General features: G+C 36.8%; 3 protein-coding genes across 4 annotated transcripts; all 3 read left to right on the top strand.

Moving 5' to 3' along the window:
* Positions 1-6,329: 6,329 nt before the first annotated feature.
* LOC143570942 (protein STRUBBELIG-RECEPTOR FAMILY 3-like) lies at positions 6,330-9,142 on the top strand. Its single transcript, XM_077056451.1, has 8 exons — positions 6,330-6,429; positions 6,519-6,550; positions 7,528-7,721; positions 7,798-7,869; positions 7,955-8,020; positions 8,105-8,176; positions 8,268-8,307; positions 9,083-9,142. The coding sequence occupies exons 1-8, from the start codon at positions 6,330-6,332 to the stop codon at positions 9,140-9,142; spliced, it is 636 nt and encodes a 211-aa protein (XP_076912566.1).
* Positions 9,143-13,393: 4,251 nt separating this feature from the next.
* LOC143570951 (protein STRUBBELIG-RECEPTOR FAMILY 3-like) lies at positions 13,394-17,136 on the top strand. Of its 2 annotated transcripts, XM_077056458.1 has the most exons (11): positions 13,394-13,442; positions 13,559-13,630; positions 13,783-13,848; positions 13,950-14,015; positions 14,094-14,422; positions 14,656-14,909; positions 14,986-15,257; positions 15,573-15,711; positions 15,789-15,910; positions 16,174-16,330; positions 16,864-17,136. In XM_077056458.1, the coding sequence occupies exons 2-11, from the start codon at positions 13,602-13,604 to the stop codon at positions 16,936-16,938; spliced, it is 1,509 nt and encodes a 502-aa protein (XP_076912573.1). In that variant the 5' UTR covers positions 13,394-13,442; positions 13,559-13,601; the 3' UTR covers positions 16,939-17,136. The 2 variants fall into 2 exon arrangements, with proteins under 2 accessions (XP_076912573.1, XP_076912572.1); XM_077056457.1 differs by having other exon boundaries at positions 13,399-13,630.
* Positions 17,137-18,001: 865 nt separating this feature from the next.
* Positions 18,002-22,333, top strand: LOC143570929 (uncharacterized). Its single transcript, XM_077056441.1, has 5 exons — positions 18,002-18,380; positions 18,776-18,825; positions 19,477-19,554; positions 20,307-20,823; positions 21,350-22,333. The coding sequence occupies exons 1-5, from the start codon at positions 18,225-18,227 to the stop codon at positions 21,953-21,955; spliced, it is 1,407 nt and encodes a 468-aa protein (XP_076912556.1). The 5' UTR covers positions 18,002-18,224; the 3' UTR covers positions 21,956-22,333.
* The last annotated feature ends 354 nt before the right edge of the window (positions 22,334-22,687 follow it).

Below are 22,687 nucleotides of genomic sequence, written 5' to 3'. Positions count from 1 at the left end.
TACATCTTCAACTAACTTCACCCATTGATCACTCAGCCCCTTTCATAACACTCTTTAGTGAGCGTGAAAGGTAAAAACCTCTTTATGCTTACGTGTCGAGATTTGCCATTTCACTTATGCATGTTCAACCCTCTCATAATGAATGGTTTAACCCTTGCCAATTTTATTACTTTTAATTTTCACCAATTTCATGGGCAACCTTTGAAGTATCACCATATTCATGGAGAATCCCAATAGTACATCAATAGTTCAAGTTGCCAATTATGCTAGTCTTGGAGTTTACTATACCAGTTTCACATACATTGTGATGAGTGCATCCTAAACACAAACTTCAATGTTACGTTATCAACATGTACGACTAGCACATCGACAATAATCAACAAATTCATAATATTTGTGTAATAAGCTTGAATAATATGAAACAAGGAACATTTAAGTAATTTTAAAGAAAATGGCTATACATATCGCTTGAATAATAATATCAGCCACTATAACCCTCCATTTACCAATTTCCACCCACTTTAGGGTGAACGGAGTGCCCATTCCACCCCAATTATCTGTTGGGTTATGAAGGCCTTTGGGCCGGTTTTATTAGGAGACCCGGTTTTGGTTCCTAATTATGTTCAACCATAATCTTGTTTATTATATATATCCCATCATGTAATTGTAATAGTTGTTCTGAGCTAATAAGAAAACATAGTTGCAGCCCGTGGACGTAGGTCCCCTCGCGGGGACCGAACCACGTTAAATTCTTGTGTCGTTTATATTTTCGTTATGCGTGTTTATCGTTGTGCATGTGTGCGTTGTTTCGCTTCCGCGCGCCGCTTTGTTCCTAACAAGTGGTATTAGAGCTTTGGCTCGTTGAACACACGGTTCGTTGCATGGAAAACGATTCATTGTTTTAGTTTATTCTGGTTCAAAGATTGAAATCGTGGGGTTGATTTCTGGTTCGTGTTCATCTGTGTGATCAACGGTTCAAGATTGGTGGCTGAGTTAGGGTTTCAATGTGGATCTGGTTTGTGATTCTGTTTCGTGTTCCCTTAATTAATCACTGTCGGAATTTCCTGAATTTTTTTCTCGATCATGGGTCTGGGTTCAGATTGAACACGGTGAAATAAATCACGAGGTAGGAATCTGGTTCAATTCGCAGACAAAAAACTGTGGCCGAGGTTGTAACTGGGCAGGTTTTGATTGCGGTCGTCGTGATCGGGTGTGGCCGGGTTCTTGGTTGACAAACAGTGGTCATGTGTTATTTTTTCGGTTTGCGTGGATTGATTTTGGCCGGATACGACCCCGATAAGAACATGTGCCGTTTACTCTGTTTGCGTCGGTGGTAATTGTTGGAGTCATGGCTGTTTCTTGGGGAGTGGATTATCAAAGAAATAAATAAAAAAAATACTTTGTGGGGTTGTTATCACATGAAAGAAGTATTCTTTGTTTAGTTTTCTTTTAATCACGTGGAATGGAGCAAGAGGTAACTTCAACTATTTTTTTGGTGTCTTTTCAACTAAATGCTTAGTACATGAATTAACTCCTGGCACCTGTTACTAATTGGTATTACCGGGTTTAGAGTTTGGAAATTCGAGTTATTTTCTAAGTTCATGTTTAACTGTTATAATCAACCGTAAATTAGGCAACCGGGTTATGTGAAAATTCAGTACTTCGGGTTATATTTGGCTGCAGAAGATAGTCTGAGTGTTCAGTAGAACAACCGTCAAATTCAGGCTCGTGACATTGTTGTGTCTTTTCACTGATTCCGATTTGTTCCTGCTTGTTATTGTTATAGCTGAAGACAGGATTGTTGTGATCGGAATGTTCGTCGGTTATGAATTTTTTGGGTTGATTGGTTTGTCAAAGGGAACTTGGATGTGGTATTGATAATGGGATAAACTTGGAGAAAATGGAACCAGCGGGTGTGATGTTGACGGCATAAGTGAAAAATAATAGGTCAGTTGCAAGTCATGTGAACTATTGCTCGTTTGGATGATCGTTCGGTTAGGGTTTGCGTTAACTGATCGTGTGTAAGGTCATAGAACCCTTGGTACCGCTTGTTCTCCATGAAAGTTCTACTGTTGTTATAATTGTTTGCGTGTTAGCTGGTTCAGAACTATGGTTATTACTTCTTGTTCGTTTGGAATTGTGAAGTTATATGTCACACCCCGACCAAAGGCGGCGGAACATGCCGGGGTGCAACGATTGCTCATAAGCGCGTGACACTATTTAAAGCGACAATATTTAACAAACTCATTTCATTTCACAACATCGAAAATGTCACATAACCAAATATTCATAACTCAAATACAACAAAATATAACAAAATATAGCAAATCAAATATTGTTCATTTTTGCTAATATCCTAACGGTATTTGTGATGTTTTCTTCACCGAACTCCATAATCAACCTAGATGCAAACCTGTAACATTTCATAAAATAAAGTTTATCAACACAAAGGTTGGTGAGCAATTCATAAGTTTAAACAATAGATATATAGTATGAAAAGCCACAAAACTAGTATACAAAACCACAAATAATAGCTATAAACTTGGATAAATAGTTATCGCTAACAAGTTAGCGACACCCAACTATAAGGGGTTGCCAAATAGTTTAGGATTTTATAGTTATCGTTAATTGCATTACATTAACGACACCTTGCCATGAGGGGTTGCCAAATGGTCTAGGATTTATAGTTCCACCATCCAAAAGCGATAAACACATAGTCAAATAAGCATAGAACACCAAATCGAGCAATTATTCAAGTAAGGTATACAACAACGTTTGTGGTTTAAGACCCAAGTATAAAACATTTAGTTTAGATAAGTTGAAATGTCACCCCCAAAATAAAAGATAGAAAACGGGGTATGAAGTTACTCACATTCAAGTAATAAACTTGAAATATTGATTATTTGGAGATTTGCCGGAACGACGAGTTTAACGTATGAAGCCTAAATAAAAGAAAATCTTGGATTTAGAAAGGTTGTCTTGAAGATCTTTAAATAAAATAATTGTTGCAAAAACTAATCAATTAAAGTTCAAGGTTTAAAATGTAACTATTTAAGAATTTATAATAATAACCCTTTTAAAAAATGTAAGTTTGCTCAAAACCGGGTTAAAGTATCTAACCTTAATATTTACTTAACCAATGTTAAGTAATAAGGTGGGGAAAATGCTAAAATGCAAGTTCCATTAGGCTAAAGATACTAAAACGGGTTTTTAACGAGTGTTCGGGTTGTCGGTTCGGGTCTTGACAAATGGTCGAACCCAAAGTCAACTTTCCAAAATATTAATTGTTATGAGATAACTCATTAAAACATACTAACACTTAACCAAGTACGTAGATCTATTGTTTAGAACTAACAACGCACGTTAAGCGAGTGTTCGGTTTTGTCGGTCCAAACTATGTTATGAGATCAAGTTGGATTCAACTATTCCAAGTACTTAAGAAAAATAATTAAAATCAGTTTGTAAACTATTTTTTTTAAAGAAATATACAAGTCTTGATAACTAAAAACACACTTGTGTGTCTTAAGCGAGTAAAAGTCGGTATAGTTCGGTCTCCATCTCACAAATAGTTCATAGATGGTTTCTACATGCCCAAATATCATAGAACTTGTATATTGGTTTATAAATGAAGAAAACTTAAATTTTACAACAAAAAAAGTTAACTACAAGTCTTTTAAGCAAAAGTTTCGGTTTAGTTCGGTTTCCATCTCCCAACGAGTTCATAGATGGATTCCATATGGTTAATATCAAAGAACTTGTAAAAATGATTTTTGAAACTCAAATCTAGCAATAAACATGTTTAAACAACTATTTTAACAAAACTAGTAAACAAAAGTTCGGTTTCCGGTTTGGACTAGTTTCGGTTAAACCGAGGTTAGTCTTATACAAACCCACACCATGGAACTTGTAAATAAGATGAACAAACTAAAGGGTTAGAAGTTAGTCATAAGTGATATGTATAATAAGTTATGTGTGTGTAAATATATATCAAGAACACGAAGTCCTCCATGAAGCCTTGCCTTATGACATTCGAAACTTAACCAACCAAAGTCGGTGAAGTAACAAATAAAGGAAACAAGGGGTGTGTATTATATATATGTTGTACCACCATATTCAAGAGTTAGTAATGTTAGATGAACAAGTTAGAATGAAAGACTATAGTTAGTTTGACTTGAGAAGTCAAAACTTCAAAAATACATAAGAAATAACAACCTTGAATCTATGGAGTTTGAGAGAGTTTTTTGGAGATGTAGCAAGAGTAAAATGAAGAAGATGGGTGTGTATATATAGGGAAGGAGTGAAGGGTTGGGTATAAAGATTCTTTTATGGTTTGCATAAAAATGGGTATGTTTAAATGGTCAAACAATGCATAATATAAAAAAACAATATTTTATATATTTTATATATTTTAAATGACAAGATCCAATATTTTATATATTTGAAATGTTCGGGTTACAAACGGGTCGGGTTTACATAACAAAAGTGACCCGAAATTGACGAATGTCACATCGATAGACTGGTTAAATTGGTGTAAATTTTTTTTCATGTAATTGTTTCTCTTTGTGTGGCTCTGCGCGTCTCTCCGGCTTGTGAAGTCTGGGCGTGGTTGAGTTGTTTTTCCTAATTTATAAAAGTGCACGGTTCGAAAAAAAATGCATCCCTATGTGTCAAGAAATCACATACACCTATATTTTATTTATCATCAAAGATTATTAATCATCCTTGAACCTACCTTTTATTATATGTATAACTTGTATATGATTAAAATGTTGAACTGGATAATAATATATGTTTCACTTATATAAGTATAGTATAATAATGCAAGGATGGTATATTATTTGGCAAAGTGTAATTTTGACACTGACTAAAAATATAAGCTTTGTTGTAACTACCCTTTGATTAACATAATTAACTACAGAATTTCTACCAAACTGTAATAAAAAGTTATATGAATAAACTTTATTTAAAGCTATACAAGTATATGGTTGCTTTCACTCATAAATGTATATTATAAAAAAATAATGCTGTTTATAACATTTATTTAGGTAAAATTTATATATCCCTCTAATCATATTTCTAAATCATGTACAAGTATCAAAAGTTATGCTTTGAGAAATATAATATTTTGCATATACAAAATTCCTTCTATTTATTTTCAGTAGTTAAATGAATTATCCTAGCCAATACAAAAAAAAAAAACAAAACAAAAAGAAGAAGAAAAGGCACTATCCTAAAAATTGCTTAAAGTGTGGGAAAAAGTTACTTGTCTACTTAAAAAAAATCACAATCCTCAATATCTCCCATGTCTTTAAAACACATTATACATCATTTTATTTTAATGATTATACTTGTTTTTTTGATCTCATTGTTAAATTACATGATTGCACTGAGTTAAAGTTATTATGAATTTTCGAATCATGAGCATTTCACAACAAAAATAATGTAAGAGTAACTAAGTTTTAATATTGTTTTAACTATTATTGCATTTTTATTAAAGTGCAAAATCATTTTACTATTGTAAAAAGATTCATTAAACTTTAAATAAAACTATTGTTAAAACTTTTTATTTTTAACTATTTTCTTTTTTTTACATGAAGTTAAACTTAAAAACGTAATACTTAATACCTCCATAGTAACTTTTATAGTTTTTTTTAATCATTAATGAAATCTTACATTTTAAAGTTAAAAAAAAAGTTAACTGAATATAACTAAACAAGGGAACAAATTTTTAACTGTTAAGTTAAATAGATTAACCGATCAATCCATTTAATTTAACACGTAATTTTTGAGTTTTGTGGGTCCATTATTATTTTCTTTAAAAAAATAATAAAAAATCGAAAGCAAAACATATTACTCCGTATTATGACAAGTCTCTCTTGTAGACTCGAGCCAACCAACGGTCGAACAGTTACAGTAGAAAAAAAACACATTTCTTCAAATTTATTACGTTGTTCGATAAAGCTAAAGAAAGAAAACTGAAGCAGCAAAATGCTTGCTTGCTTTTTGCCACCATCACTTTCTCTCTTCACATTTTTATTAGGGTTCTTGTTTACACATACTTAACAGTTATTAACACTCTGTTCTGCTCTGTTCTTCTGCTCATATCCAGCTCACACAGTAAGTTTCACATGAATTCACTCATGGGGTTTTATTCCTTTTTGCTCAAAGATCAATCTTTTGTGTTTGTTTCTTCCAAGATTGAATTTTTATATGTGGGTTTGTCTTAGATTTTATTAATATGATTAATTAAACACATTCTGTTTCAGTGTGTGTTTTTATCTGTTGAACTCAAGACCATTAAAGTTGAATTCTTTGGGCATAGTTTGATAATGTGGAATTCAGAACTCAAGATTTATACTGTTGCTGTTGTGGGTTCACTGTTAGTTTCAATTATACCGAGTTGTTTCGGGTTTACTGATCCTGGTGATTGTAAGTCTTTTAACTTGACTTTTTTTTTGTTGAGTATTGAAGTTAGTTTTTATCTGTACATAATTTTTCATTAATTTTACAAACACTAGCTGTAACACCTTATGCAAATATAAACAAACCTGTGAGCTACTCGTGGTGGTTTTGGACTCGAACTGAACCAAAAACCAAAATTTTGGTTTTTGATTTGGTTTTCAGGTTGGGTTCGGTCTGGGTATTTTCGGTTTCACCATTCGGGTTTGAAATTTTTGGGTCCAAACAAACATAATGAATTTTGCCTAAAATGTTTGTGTTATACCATTTATTAAACTTTTATAAATTACTAAAAATTCAAAACTAAATAAAATAACTCATAAATCCAGTTCAGTTTTTGTGGTTTTGAATTTTAATTGCATGCAAAACCGAAACCAAACCGAAAGTTTGGTTTTTGTGAAAACATAAAAACCAAACCTTCAATTTTTGTTTAGATTCGTTATTTCGGTTTCATGCACACCCTACAATATTGGTCGGTAAGAGGGGGAGATGTTATAATAGCACTTGAATTTTGTTTAAACAAACCATAGTTCTTGAGAAAATGCAAATAACAAAACAAAAACAATTTTTAGTTTATTATTACTATTACTATTACTTGTGGTGGTTTTGGACTCGAACCGAACCAAAAACCAAAATTTTATTTTTTGATTTGGTTTTCAGGTTGGGTTCGGTCTGGGTATTTTCGGTTTCACCATTCGGGTTTGAAATTTTTTGGGTCCAAACAAACATAATGAATTTAGCCTAAAATATTTGTGTTATACCATTTATTAAACTTTTATAAATTACTAAAAATTCAAAACTAAATAAAATAACTCATAAATCCAGTTCAGTTTTTGTGGTTTTGAATTTTAATTGCATGCAAAACCGAAACCAAACCAAAAGTTTGGTTTTTGTGAAAACATAAAAACCAAACCTTCAGTTTTTGTTTAGATTCGTTATTTCGGTTTCATGCACACCCTACAATATTGGTCGGTAAGAGGGGGAGATGTTATAATAGCACTTGAATTTTGTTTAAACAAACCATAGTTCTTGAGAAAATGCAAATAACAAAACAAAAACAATTTTTAGTTTATTATTACTATTACTATTATTATTGTTATTGTTATCTTTCTATACAAATTCTTTGTTACAGTTATAGCAATAAATAGCCTATACGCGACCCTCGGTTTCCCCCCTCTTCTTGGATGGCGATTTGGATCAGGAGATCCATGTTCAGGAGGTTGGCAAGGCGTCCAATGCGTGAATTCCAACATAACCGGGATGTATGAAATAAATTATCATATTTTCTTGAAAAAATAATTTGATCAACTTTTTTAGTTACCTCTTGAGTATATGCAGAGTCCTTAACAATGCTAGCTTGGGAGGTGAACTCAGTGACAATTTGGGAGCTTTTGCTTCCATCATACAAATGTTAGTGACAAAAGTAATTCAAAATTTTTATAATTTATAATTTTCTTCATGTTGGTATGTTTATAATCGGTCTTCGAATGCACAGAGATTTGAGCAATAACCACATTGGAGGCAGTATCCCATCAAATTTGCCACTTACATTGAAGACGCTGTATGTTAACGATTTAACAATATTTATTTTCAAGAATAACATTTTTTTAGTGAAATAACATCTTTGTTTTTAACTTATTGTTAGATTTCTGTCTGGAAACCAACTTGTGGGAAGCATGCCCGAATCTTTGTCTATGCTAGGTCAACTGACAGACTTGTAAGTTTTGTGTTCAAGTGTTATCTTTATCATGAGTTCAAGACTATATGTAATCTTCTTTTATCAACTCTTTTCTGTTATACACTTATAGGTCGTTGAACAACAATCATTGTTCAATCATAAAGAAATGTGTAATTCTCATTGATTCTTCCCAACTCATCATCATCATCATCATCATCATCGTACTCAGTATATCCCACCAATAGCAAAGCTATGGTAGGGTCTGAGGAGGGTAAGATGTAGGCAGCCTTACCTCTACCCCATAGGGATAGAGAGGCTGCTTCCGGTGAGACCCCCGGCTCGATAGTAGTTTTGCATCAAGCCTTGGACATAAGGCACATAGCACTCAATCATCGGGACACCAGCTGATCGGTGCATGTACCCTTATCTTTCAGCTATCAACGCCACTACATGATGCCTGATTAACCGTCCGTCACTTTTAACGTTATTTTCACGAGATTAGTAAAATAACGTCAAAATTAGTGCAATTTCACTTTTGCCCACCCGAGGGTTCACACATATATACATCATATGTGCGCACCGCAAGCAAGGCTAATTCTTCCCAACTCAATACAATGAATATATATGCAAACTATATCCCATATTTTAGGGATAGATCTCCAACTAAATACAAGATCAACATAAATTTATAATTCAAATAATATTCAAATAATTCGTTATCTATTACTCCCCCGCAGTTGAAGCTGGAGGAGGACGAATGCTAAGACTGGAGCGGAAGTCTTCAAATAAAATATTGGGAAGGTCTTTCGTAAAAATGTCTGCCACTTGAAAACGAGTGGGCATGTGGACGATGCGGACATTTCCCCGACGGACTTGCTCACGGACAAAGTGAATGTTGAGTTTAATATGTTTAGTTCGCTGATGTTGAACCGGGTTACCCGACAGGCAGATAGCACTAATGTTGTCACAATACACGAGTGTAGCAACCGTGAGAGGTCGTCGTAGTTCCAGGAGCAAGTTGCGTAACCAGCAAATTTCTGCGACCACATTCGCAACGCCTCGGTATTCAGCTTCTGTGCTTGATCGAGATACGGTAGATTGTCGTTTGGATGACCAAGTAAGTAGATTATCTCCAAAATAGACACAGTACCCGGTAGATTGTCGTGTACGGACAGCCCGCCCAGTCCGCGTCGGTATATGCATGAAGCGATGATGCCCATGTCGAACCCAAAGTGAGACCGTATGATAGTGTGCCTTTGATGTAACGTAAAACACGTAACAAAGCATGCCAGTGGGACATTTTCGGCGCATGCATGTGTATGCACAATTGTTGAACCGCATACGATATATCCGGTCGTGTAAAAGTCAAGTATTGAAGCGCTCCGGCTAAGCTCCGATATAGTGACGGATCTTGAAAGTCGATTCCGTCATGAGTGCTGAGTTTTGGCTTTGTGTCGACTTGTGTAGGTACCGATTTACAATCTGACATTCCCGCTCGATCTAGGATATCTCCCATGTAAGTTTGCTGAGACAAAAATAGGTTATTCCCGGTTCGTTTAACGGATACGCCCAAAAAATAGCTTAGTTCCCCGAGATCTTTCATTGCAAACTCGGCAGCCAACTTTGCCATGATGTGAGTACAAAGGGCGTCGGAAGAGGCGGTGAGGATTATGTCATCAACGTATATGAGGAGATACGCCGTGTCGTTACTGTGATGATAGACGAACAGAGAATTGTCACACCGACTTTGAACAAATCCCATAGTGGTAACGAAGTCCGTAAACCGTTGGTACCATGCTCGTGGAGCTTGTTTGAAACCGTACAATGATTTCTTTAAGCGACAGACGTGGTCCGGATAATCTTGATTGCGGAACCCCATCGGTTGATACATGTAAACGATCTCGTGTAATTTCCCGTGTAGGAATGCGTTGGTCACATCAAGTTGATGAATGGACCATGATTGAGTGAATGCCAACGATAGGACAATTCGTATTGTGGCCGGTTTAACAACCGGGCTAAAAGTTTCTCCGCAATCTACTCCCAGTTGTTGGTTTCTTTCGTCACAAACCAACCTAGCTTTATATCTTTCGAGTGAACCGTCAGCCTTAAACTTGTGGCGAAAGAGCCACATGCTCCGGATAATGTTCATGTCCCGAGTTCGCGGAACTAAATCCCACGTCTGGTTTTCAATAAAGGCGCTAAACTCGACATTCATAGCTTGGCGCCATTCGGGTGAGGACAAGGCAATACTGACTACGAGGAATAGGGACGGGAGAAGAAGTGGTGAGATTGAAAAGTTGTCTTGGTTTGATAATGCCATCCATTGATCTAGTCCGTATGGTGCGTTGAGACGGAGCCGGTTCCGGAGGAACTGGATCTGGACGGGACTGTTGGGGAATGGCAACGGGGACGGGTGATGTCCGGTTAGCGGAAGGCATCGAATCTGGATGGGTAGGGGGTTTTGGTCTTCGGGAGTAGGTGTGGATAATGGGTGGTGTTGGATGGACTGAGTTAACTGATGTGGAGGGGGTGTGTTGGGCCGTGGTGTGCTGGGCAGGGGAGGCTAAAGGTGGAAAGGGTGTGTTTGTAGGATTATGGCTGATATGTGGCCAAAGGATAGGGTGTAGGGTTTCGGTTAGGAAGCGATACTCTTGTTTGGAGGGTTTGTTAAGGGATTTAAATGGGAAAGTAGTCTCGTCAAATTGAACGTGACGACAAATGATGACTTTGTGGGTGGTGAGGTCTAGGCATTTGTACCTGCGATGTTGGTTGGGGTACCCGAGAAAAACGCACGGTTTGGACCGTGCTTGGAGTTTATGAATCGTGTTATAAGGAATGAGAGGGTAGCAAAGGCATCCGAACACTCGAAGATGTTCATAGGATGGATAACGGTGATAGAGGAGTTGGGTCGGTGTAAGGTTGTTTCGTGTTTTGGATGGGAGGATATTTATTAGGTATGTAGCAACTTCAAGTGCATGGTGCCAGAAGTTGTTGGGAAGATTGGAGTGAGCTAAGAGAGTGCGAATGATATTATTAATCGAGCGGATTTTGCGTTCCGCTTTACCGTTTTGGGAGGAGGTGTATGGGCAAGAAAACCGGAACATCATGTCGTTTTGTTTGCAAAAGGTGTGAAACGAGTTATTAGCGTATTCTTTACCGTTATCGCATTGAAACTGTTTGATTTTGCGTTCAAACGGAGTTTCAATTAATTAGAAAATTGTTTAAAAATAGAGAAAACTTGAGATTTGTGGCTAAGTGTGTAGGTCCAGAGAAAATTGGTGTAATCATCGATAAATAAAATATAAAACCGATGTCCACCGGTGCTAATAATGGGAGAAGTCCACAAGTCACTGTATTAAATCAAATGGTAAAAAAGTAGAAGTAATGGAATTAAGAAAAGGTAGTCTAACACTTTTACCAACACACATGACTGACAAAGTTTCGAATGAATCTTATTACATTTAATAAAATCAAACTTCCTAAGGGACTTTAACGACTCTGGACCCGGGTGACCCAACCGTTGGCGCCACACGTCTTGAGAAATAGCTGCAAAAGAAGAAGGGTGGCGAATTTTTGAGAGGACCTGTGGTGTGAGCGGGTAGAGATCTCCGGAGCTATTGCTGCGAAGGATGCGCGCCTTGGTCTTGAGATCCTTCACAAGAAAACCATACGGGTCAAATTTAATCGAAATTTGATTATCAGTTGTTAAGCGACGAACCGATAAAAGGTTTTTGATTATGTGAGGTGCTAATAAGACGTTATTTAGTTTAAGTGGGGGAAATGGCGGGGGTAGGGTTTGATTTCCTTGCCCGGTTACCGGGATGGTATTACCGTCGCCAACTATAATGTTTCGTGAACTACCAGTATTTTAAAAGACGTAAAATTACTTGGATGGTTTGTCATGTGGTTCGAAGCGCCCGTATCCATAAACCAGGGTTGTTCCGGATGGTAGAGAGACATGGTGTGAAGAGCCTGGTCGATGTCGGTAGGCGTGTATCCCATGCTGTATGCCTGTGCCGGTTTCGGTCCCAAAATCCCTTGACCCGAAGGTGGTGCCACTGGTCGGGTTGAGGTCGGGTACGGACACGGCGGTGTTGATGCCCACTGCTGCCATTGTGAGTTCCCCGGAAAATTATTTTGCCAATACCCGAGGAACGGAGCCCACGGGGTGACTGGTTGCTGTGTAAACGAAGACCCTCTTCCGCGTCCAGAACTGCCGCGGCCGCGTCCGCGACCCCGTCCTCGATTTCGGCCTTGATCAAATCTGCTGATGTTGTGAGAACCGTCAGTTAATGACGGGTCTGATTTCGCGGCGAGTGCGTGATCAGCCACCTGTGCGGAGTGAAGGGCTAGGGCGGCTTTTTCGGTTTCTTCACGGCACAGACTAGAACGGACGGAATTGAAATCCGGTAATGGATTTGTGTTGCGTAGGATCGCTGCAATGGTTGCATACTGCTCGGTGAGGCCGCCAAGAACCTTGAGAACCAGTTGTGTCTGTGTGAGGGAGACATCAACGTTTGCAAGTTGATCGGCGAGAACTTTAATCTCCTGGCAATACGCAGCCATGTCCTTGAACGAGTCAAGACGAGTATTGATGAGTTTGGATTGAAGGTGTAGAGCTCGCGAGCTTTTATTATCTTGAAACAAATTTTCCAAGGTGATCCAAGCATCGTAGGCGGTAGTATTCTTTTTCATGATTGTTTGTATTAGTTCGACCGAAATCGTACCGTAGGTCCACTGGAGTATGATCGCATCGATCCTTTTCCAGGATTCTTCTGGTGGTGGAGGGGCTATGGATTTGTCCTTGTCTGTTGAAACGGGTGCCGACGTAGAGGATGATCCTTCGCGGCGGGGTTGGAGGTGATCGTCAACGAGGTAAGCCGTGCAATGAATACGGAAGAGCTCGGACCACGTGTTGTACTGAGCACTCTCGTTGTCAAGAATTATTGGGATGAAAGTCTTGATATTCGAGACGGTTATTGCGGGATGAATTTTACCGTCCATGGTTGAGAAGTAAGAGAGGGGATCGGAAAGAGAATGGAGACCGACAAGATGATGTCGGCTAGGGTTGGGAAAAATTTTGGCTCGATACCATAAAGGAATGTGTAATTCTCATTGATTTTTCCCAACTCAATACAATGAATATATATACAAACTATATCCCATATTTTAGGGATAGATCTCCAACTAAATACAAGATCAACGTAAATTTATAATTCAAATAATATTCAAATAATTCGTTATCTATTAATTTGAGCGGTGACATTCCGGATTCCTTTCAACAACTTAAGGGCTTGATTAATCTGTACACCTTTTTGTTAATCCTGTTGTTTCATTTAAGTTTTATTAAGACAAGTTTGTATGTCATGTTTTTATTCTTATAACTTGTAGCTATATTTTCAATTTAATGTCTTGTTGCAGGGATTTGTCTGCTAATAATCTAAGTGGTCCTTTACCTCCTTCCATGGCGAACTTGACACTAATTTCCACATTGTAAGAAACATAGTTAACACGCTTAAAACATTACTTGTTACACAAGTTATGTGCTGTGATATCTGCAATTTCAAGTTTAAAATCATGCCATGTCACCCTTTGTGGTTTGATTTTGACGACCAAATCTTATTTGAGTATTTTCTTTTTTGCAGGCACTTGCAGGACAATTTTCTTACCGGTGTACTGGACGTGTTGCAAGATCTTCCCCTTGTTGATTTGTACTACATTTTTTCCATATAATTTTTTTCTAAATTTTCATCATTTTTTGCTTTGATTATTATACATGATCACTTGAAACAAAAATTTTGTTGTTACATAGGGATATTGAGAATAATCTTTTTTCTGGGCCAATACCTCCAAAATTGTTAAACATTCCAGATTTCAGGTAAAAAAAAACAATAATAAGTGTTTTAGATTGGAAATTGTTGCATGAAAATAATAGTTACACCTTCATGCAATGCAGAAGCAAAGGGAACCCCTTTAATACAACTATTATTCCTTCATCACCAGCCTTGTCTCCATTGTCATCACCTTTCGACTCACAACCACCCGGACTTGAAGTATTTGGACCGTCTTCTTCAGAGATACCGCACCCCTCCAAGTCTCGATTGAGTAAAACAGTCGTGTCAGTTGTCATTATTGGATTCTTAATTCTTGCTTTATTTGCACTTGGATTTTGCATTTATGTCTCAAGATGGCGCAAAGAAAAGTCAGCCATCAAAGTTGGCGATCATACAAAGAACTCGATGCCAAAAGAGTCTTCTTCATATCAATCTCATCATAAAGAGAATGGTATGTTTAATCCTTTTCTTTTAATATGCTTTGCTCCCTTTATTCTAAACGAAAGAGGTCAAAACTTGACTTTTCGGGTCAAACCAAATACTTTCAACATCAATTAAGATATAAACTATACGTTTTACATGCTTGTCTATACAGAAAAGGGATAAAGAAACTAACCAACTTGTGACAACCTATGCTGACGTGTCAACTAACTAACATAACTAACTTCTACAATAAATTTGTAGGAGAGGAAAATAAGGAAACGATTTCCAAGAATCCGACACCACCTTTACCTCCACAACCTCTTACCGGAGAAAGAACCGTTGTTAAACCGGTTCCAATTCCATCAACGGGCCCAAATATATCAACAAACATAGATTCTTCAAGATCTTTCTCAATTTCATCCCTTCAACAATATACAAATAGTTTTTCTCAAGAAAATATTATTGGCAGAGGCATGCTTGGCACAGTGTACCGGGCCCACCTTCCTAACGGGAAGGTAATGTTTTCTTAAAACTAAATAGGTTAAATTTGTCGCCGTTACTAACAAACTTATTCACTTTATGTTCTTTTAGCTACTGGCTGTAAAGAAACTGGAGAATTTAGATTCAAGGCAATGGAGTGATGAAGATTTCATGAACTTGGTGTCAAGTATCTTAAAAATTCAAAATGAAAATATAGTTGGACTCGTTGGTTACTGTTGTGAGCATGGTCAAAGACTTTTTGTCCATGAACACTGTAAAAATGGGACATTACATGAAGCACTGCATCTAGATGAAGATATTCATGAGAAACTTTCATGGAAAGCTCGTGTAAATATGGCACTTCAAGCTGCAAAAGCATTGGAGTGAGTACATCTTTCAACTTTACCGTCATCCACTTCATAACTTGAAAGAGGGTCGACCCATTTATCCTAACATGGCCCGTGTTCGGTTATAGTTTATCTCCAACAGGTCAAATGGGTAAACTTTAATAGCTTAGCTAGATGTGAAACTAGTCATATTGGTCGAAAGTCAACAAAAGTGTCTCAAGATTACAAGCTGAAACCTTTAATAGGTTATATGCTTATAGAATGCATAAGGGTTACCATAAGTGTTTCTTAGATGTTATATATCAAGTATTAACTACAAGTAATTCTTCATTTAATTGTTTTGCTTATTAGGTACTTGCATGAGGCTTGTCAACCTCTTGTTGTCCACCGAAACTTCAAGTCAGCAAATATTCTGCTTGATGAAGAGCTCAATGTACGCGTTTCGGATTGCGGTTTGGCTCCACTAATACCATTGAGCTACATTAGTGAGGTAGGTATCTCGTGTAACAACTTTCACATTGAAATTTTAGTAACTGATTTCTGACAGTTAGGTTATTGTTATATTAGTTGCAAGGTTCAGGATATGGTGCCCCGGAGTTGGAGTCAGGAAGTTATACTTACCAAAGTGATGTTTATAGCTTCGGAGTTGTTATGTTAGAACTTCTCACCGGTCGAAAAGCTCATGACAGGTTATCCATCTAATAAGTTAACTCTTGACTTTCAAGTATGAGGGATACTTGATTTTTCTTATTCTTATTAGAATTTTCAAAAAAAATTAAAAAGATAAATAGTAGTTACACAACCCGAGTTTCAAACTTTTATAATCACTCATTTTACCGGATATCTTTTTGATCCGTGACACAACTCGACCACTTTGCCTGTTTGCCACCTTTAAGATGAAACGTCTATTGTATTTTGTATAGTTAAAAAATAACTACTATTATACTTATAGATCAAGAGCTCGTGGGGAGCAATATTTGGTAAGATGGGCGGTTCCTAGGCTTCATGATATAGAAGCGTTGTCAAGAATGGTGGATCCTTCTCTTGATGCTGCTTATTCGTCCAAGTCTTTATCTCGCTTTGCAGATATTATTTCTCTTTGCGTTCAGGTAAACTTTTCTTTTGTGCATACATACATTCTTTCTGTTTTTCATTGTTGAAAAGAGTTGGTACAAACATGTACAACATTTTCCTAAATGGAAGAAAATCCATGTGTTGGATTTGATGTTTTGTAGTGATGATGATGACGACAAGTTAATTTACCTTTAGTTTTTGCTAAAAATAGAATGTTTTTCATTGTTGACATGATAGTGAGTACTGAGTATCACACTTTAAGACTGATATTCAACAATAAGATTTAAAGATGGTTTGACTTTTCGGGTCGAAAGGACTGGTTTGACTTTTCGGTCAAAAAGATTGGTCGAGGTTTGATCTCTACACCAAACAATCTGGCCTTGTGGGTAGAAAGAATAATAGTCAATGTCAAGAGTTTGTGACTACTTTAATACATCATGACTACTAGTATAAGTTGAATAACTGTAGATTTGACCTCAAAAGTATAAGAATGGATGGTTTGCTTGTTTCAACCTTTTTTGGTTAATCATTATAGCTGCAGTCATTAAAATCTTTTACTTTTCTGCAGGTCGAACCAGAGTTTAGACCACCAATGTCAGAAATCGTGCAGTATCTCGAGCATATGACCAAGATGCAGGATTGATGGTAGCTTGCATGTGGTCATTGTCAATTTGTAGAAACGTCGTTGCAGCAGAAACAGATTCTTTGATTCTAGTTCGTGTGAAACCGTTGTCGGGCTGACAATTGCTTCGTGGACTTTGCTACTCTAGTTTAAACTAGGATATATGTCAATGTGTTGATTAGTTTTGCTTGTTGTATAATTGTTCAACTGCTTTCTATGTTATGGATTATTTATTTCATTGTGATTTTTAACCAATTATGATGGTGTGGTGTGTGTAGGTTAGTCTTGGACAATAATTCATTCTTTAACCCAATTCTTTAACCCAGGTTCGAGGCTTTTGTCTGTCAACAATTTTTGCTACTTTTGTTATATTTTATATTTGACTATTTTATTTGTTCTTTTTAAATATTTTAATTTGGTAAATTTGTTATTTGTTTTTATTTCTGGAACCATAACAAAATATATCCGATATTGGCTGAATTCACATCGACTCGTCACAATGTCCGAGTTTTATCCACCCTGTAGTTTTATCCAACAAATAAACATCGTTTCAAATATGTTTTTTTTTGTATTATAAGCTATACGAGGGCTACCACTATTACGGGAATCTACTAACTTCCTCTTCGGCTTAGTGCGAGTATTATAATGAACCTAACTGATACCAACCAAATTTGTGTCATTTTGATCATAAGTTATACATTTGTTGTTACTGGTTTGAACGTTTACAGATTTATCTGATTGATTTAGTCTCGGTGTCGTAACGAACTTAACCAAACCTAAATGAGTTTGCGTCGATGCACTGCCGCAACGCGGGGGACATTACCAAGTTTATTCATTCAAATTATTTAAAAAAAAAGTGAAAAAAAAAGAATAAAATTGGATGCCTATCTTAGAGAGAGAAAGTGAGGAAGAGAGAATTTACAGGGAAACCATTCTTCTTCTTCTTCTTCTTCTTCTTCTTCTTCTTCTTCTTCGTATTCGTATCATCCATCATCATCATCATATCATATTCTTTCAAATTATTTCAAAACTTTTGACCCAATTATTATTATTATTATTATTATTATTATTATTATTATTATTATCCTCTCTTATTAATCTTTCTTAACCCCTTTCGTTTTTCTTATTCCAATTCCAATTCTGACCAAATTACCCAAATTGCCCTTCAAATTCCAACACCCTTTTCGAATCATTAATTTCCAGTTATGCTCGATGGATTTCCGTCGACGGAATAAGGGTTTCTGTTAGCGTGCGTCGGACGCCCTGTGGTTTTTTTTTCATGAAATAAAAGGTGGGTTTTGGCGGGAATGGATGACGTCATGAGGAGGAGGAGGAAGGTATGGGGTACGTGGGAGGAGCTTATCCTCGGCGGTGCTGTTCTCCGCCACGGTACCGGTGACTGGGACCTCATTTCGTCCGAACTCCGTACCCGAACCGCGTACCCGTCTTACTTCACCCCAGAGGTCTCACATACTATCTCATCATTATCATTATTATTATTATTATTATTATTATTTATTGTTATTATTATTTACTTTAGTCGTTTAATTAAAAAGTGAAAATGTAAATGACCCGTAGCTACCACGAAGGCACGGGTGTTGTATAATCTTGGAATTGACATTAGAATTGTGTTTTGTTTTCATAGGAAAAACATTTTGTCATGCGGGCCCACTTTTCCTATTTTATAAAATTTGATACAAACTATTATAAATGAAGAAAAGTGTATTTACTTTCATAATAGATGGCTTTTTTAAAGATTTTTTTAACATTTTTATTTTTAATAGCTTTGATGAAAGTGGTGTTTTTTTTATTTATCTTAAAAGATTGATACTTTGTACTCACATTATGCAACCTGCAGGCATGTAGAGCGAGGTACGAGGACCTGCAACAACGCTATACTGGTTGCAAGTGAGGATCCTGTTTTTTCCCTATAATGTATATATACTAGAGCTAGAGCTACTCCATCCACACACTTACACTTGCTTGTGGTCCAAGAATTAAGCTCATGGTTCTCATTTGGCACCTACATTTGACTCGTTTTCACTTCCAAAATCAAAGTCTTTTTAAGTCATTGATAATTTTAAACCACTGAATATCATCATCATTATTCATCATTATCGTACTCAGTATATCCCACCAATAGCAAAGCTATGGTAGGGTCTGAGGAGGGTAAAATGTAGACAGCCTTACCTCTACCCTTTAGGAATAGAGAGGCTGCTTCCGGTGCTGGTAGGTTCATTGATAATTTTAAACCACTGAATATGGTTTTGTTTTATGGTCTCAAAATAAAACACTTACAAAAATGTCAATAAACCTGTGTAGTTTGCAAACTTTGTGCTTTTGGCCTAACTGCAGAGATATAAATTAAAAATTAAATATACTTGATCTTGTTAAAATGGTGGTATGTACTTTGTTTACGCTGGAAAGTCAACCAGGATGGTCAAGAAAGTCAAAATCACTATTTGATTTTATCAAACTTGTTATACATAGCACGATTGTTTTTGTAACAAATCTTGAACAGGATTTAAATTTGTTGGTCACCATGTATTTAACCGTTAGATATTGGTATGATGAGCTTCGTGAACGTCGAGTTGCTGAATTGAAGCGGGCCCTTGAGAAATCAGAAGAGTCAATAGGGTCAGTCTCATCTTTCTCATTTTATCCTATCAATTTTTTTACCGTTTATGCACTTCTTTATAAGTAAAGGTGGCCAAATGGCTAAAACGGGCCGGGTTGACCCAGAACACCTTTTGGTTAAATCCTTATATATAGTTAATCGATTCAAATATGATTAAAAAAAGTTTTCATTTTTCCAATCTACATTTCCATAATATGTCTAGATTCACGCATACAACGTATGTTTTTGGCATTTTTGCTAGGGGTGCCAAATTTGGACACGACCCAAAAACGACACAAAGTGAATCACGTTTTCGGTTGACGTATCCAACCTGTTTAAAAAACAGGTCGTGTTCGGGTTTGATCTGTTTAAACAGTTTTGTTAAACAAGTTGATCCGCTATCTTGTTCTGTTAAACAAGTCGATCTACTAACCCATTTAAGCCATATCTTTACAGCCCACCAACTCGATCAACACGTTTACAACTTGGCTATAACCCGTCAACCCGTTTGACACTTTTAGATAAATGGGTTAAATGGGCCGTGTTTGGGTTACACGAGTTTAAGTGTTTGCAGGTTAGGATTGACGTTTTTGACGCAAATAAAAATTTGGGTCGTGTTTGGGTTAAACAGTTCAGCCAGTCAACCCGACACGATTGACACCCCTAGTTTTTGCAATAAAATTTGAAGTATGATTAATCAAATAGTCAATTTGTCTTTGTTTCATGACTTCATCAGTTACGACTTTGCTTAGAAACTGCAACTTTTCTATAGGCTGCTTGTATCAAAGCTTGAGAATATCAAAGCTCAAAGTGTGACATGTGATACAATCTGTTACAATTCAAGCCAGACCGAATCCCCACCTCTATCATCACCAAAAACGACCGCGGTCAACATCAAAAGTATTCAAAAACAAGGATCAAAAGATGAATTTGAAGCGTCTGCTGGAAGTTTCACCCAAGATCTTGAAAATTTTGTAACAAAGCCGCAACCCAAACTAGATTCACCCGAAGTAAAACTAGAAGTACCCGAATCATGCATGGTTAGAAAAAGAAGAGGGAAACGAAAGAGGAAAGATGGTAGTTGGGATGTGAAAGAAGATTTTGTAGAGGGTGAGAATTTGGGGTCTAGTAGTGGGATTCGGCAGGGCAAGACTTCAACGAGCAGTGGTTGTGTGCAGTCGTCAAGTGCAGATGCAGAGGGACCACAGTTTGATGATTTGGTGGGAGTTTTTAATTCTGTTACAGAGAACCAGTATGCAATGGTCTTTAGACGCCGTCTTGATAGTCAGGTAATAAATAACCTTCATTGACATGTTTAGTTATCGGGCCAAGTTGGGTTGTGTTTTTTTAGGACATACAACCTCCTAAATTGTTTTTATTTAAAATTTGGATTATTATTTTTCTTTATGGGTAAAAAAAAAATACAACCTCCTGATTGCTGCATACTGTTTAGTTTTTTAGCCCGGCCTGCTTGGACTGGCTAACAACCTGCCCGAACTGCTTGTCTTGCAACCTCTAATAATAATCGATAGTATGCAGCGAAAAAACAAGTGTGATGGTTTGACTTTTGTGGTCAAAGTGTCAAACTCGCTGCTTTCAGACACGACCGTTTTCAAAATTGCCACCCCTATTTTTGCCATTTTATATGTAGACAAAATATTTCACACATGTATAATGTTATCTTCCAAGATTTAACAAACCCATTCAATCTTTATTTTGAAGTTTAGTCTGTTGACCCAAGAAGTCAAAACTTGTTTTATAGTCCATTCGTTGACCTTGAAAGTCAAACTTTTTTTTGTTTTTTGTTTTTTGCAGAAACGAGCACGGTATAGAAAAACCATCAAGCAACATATGGATCTTGACACAATAAGATCAAAAATTGCTAACAACTGTATAAAGTCAACACGAGAACTCTTCAAAGACTTGCTTTTACTTGCCAATAATGCCCTCGTGTTCTACTCAAAACGAACACAAGAGTACCAGTCTGCATTCACCTTTCGGGGCATATTAACCAAAAAGTACAAAGAGTTATTAACCGATTCTAACAGCAGCAACAGTAGCAGACCGATATCATCTATCCTATGTTTTCCTTCAATGTCCACTCCCGTGAGACCCCGAAGTGTTAGACCACGGGCCCCATGTAAACAACCGAAGCTCGTGGTTAAGTTTCCAGTTACTAGCCCGATGGCGGGCCCACATGGGTATTTGAAAGTCAGCAGTAATTCCATTTCTAGTACCCTGAATCCGGAGGTCGAAGGGACTAAAAAGTCAAATGTTGACTTTCTTGGTGCTGGTGATCCGAAAACCGTTAAAAAAGGATTAGGGCGGACGAGGAGGGTTGGAGGTGGCGGTAGAGGTGGTAAACAGCCGCTGCCACCGCCTAGAAATTGTATACATCAGAAAAAGACTCATCAAAAGTGATGGATGCTGATGTGGATTAACTGGATTTGTTGATAGTTGTCCTTTTCATAGTTAAAAGTTATTATGTCATTAGTACATGAGTTTGCATAGTTGTCCATTTTCATGAACTGGAAGCAATATCAGGTGATAAAAATTTAGAAAAATGAAGAATGTGAGAATATGATGAAATTTATTTCAGGCGATTTTATTAAGCGTCGAAGGCTTCGAAACAATGGTTTACATGAAATAACCATTAACATGAGTTACTAGTGACAACAACACCGATTTCCTACACAAGCACCGGTTGCAAATTGCAGTCTTTGGCAAAGATGTAAGCAATCCTCCCCTAGCGCACTACAATCTCCGAGGCATGCTGGAGAAGGAGCTGTATATAAAAACATTTGATTAGTATATTTCTTCATTGTAATGTTTATGGATTGCAGTGAGGAACTTTAAAATATATGAAAAACTAAAGAAATTAGTCATACCATAACATGGAACAAACATCATGAAAAGAAATGCGAGCATAAAAAATGCTAGCACGAGAGCACGTTTTGATGTGAAGGCCATTAGTTTGATGTTGGATATTGCTTGATGTTAGAATGAAGAGATGATGCTTGTTGTGGTGTAACCAAGACTTCTTATATAGTCATATACTCATATACATTAAATACAAAAGATATCACTTTAATAAATTGCACTATAACTTAACATGATTAAAGGAAAAAAATTAAAGTGTTTTGTGAGAAAAGT

The sequence above is a fragment of the Bidens hawaiensis genome, unplaced genomic scaffold (genome assembly GCF_021521415.1).
Source record: "Bidens hawaiensis isolate Kalapana, Puna unplaced genomic scaffold, B.hawaiensis_p1.1 tig00025176_1, whole genome shotgun sequence".
Taxonomy (NCBI): domain Eukaryota; kingdom Viridiplantae; phylum Streptophyta; class Magnoliopsida; order Asterales; family Asteraceae; genus Bidens; species Bidens hawaiensis.
The sequence above is the reverse complement of the archived record's forward strand: the minus strand, read 5'-3'. Positions and strand labels throughout refer to the sequence as shown.

Excerpts from the sequence above, each read along its gene's own strand:
- LOC143570942 (XM_077056451.1), top strand. The coding sequence starts at position 6,330 with ATGTGGAATTCAGAACTCAAGATTTATACTGTTGCTGTTGTGGGTTCA. Across the intron at positions 7,870-7,954 it reads TTTGCTTCCATCATACAAAT|AGATTTGAGCAATAACCACA; the intron begins GTTAGTGACAAA and ends TCGAATGCACAG. Across the intron at positions 8,021-8,104 it reads CCACTTACATTGAAGACGCT|ATTTCTGTCTGGAAACCAAC; the intron begins GTATGTTAACGA and ends ACTTATTGTTAG.
- LOC143570951 (XM_077056457.1), top strand. The coding sequence starts at position 13,545 with ATGTCTTGTTGCAGGGATTTGTCTGCTAATAATCTAAGTGGTCCTTTA. Across the intron at positions 14,016-14,093 it reads TTAAACATTCCAGATTTCAG|AAGCAAAGGGAACCCCTTTA; the intron begins GTAAAAAAAAAC and ends CATGCAATGCAG. Across the intron at positions 16,331-16,863 it reads TTATTTCTCTTTGCGTTCAG|GTCGAACCAGAGTTTAGACC; the intron begins GTAAACTTTTCT and ends ACTTTTCTGCAG.
- LOC143570929 (XM_077056441.1), top strand. The coding sequence starts at position 18,225 with ATGGATGACGTCATGAGGAGGAGGAGGAAGGTATGGGGTACGTGGGAG. Across the intron at positions 18,381-18,775 it reads CGTCTTACTTCACCCCAGAG|GCATGTAGAGCGAGGTACGA; the intron begins GTCTCACATACT and ends TGCAACCTGCAG. Across the intron at positions 18,826-19,476 it reads CAACGCTATACTGGTTGCAA|ATATTGGTATGATGAGCTTC; the intron begins GTGAGGATCCTG and ends TTTAACCGTTAG.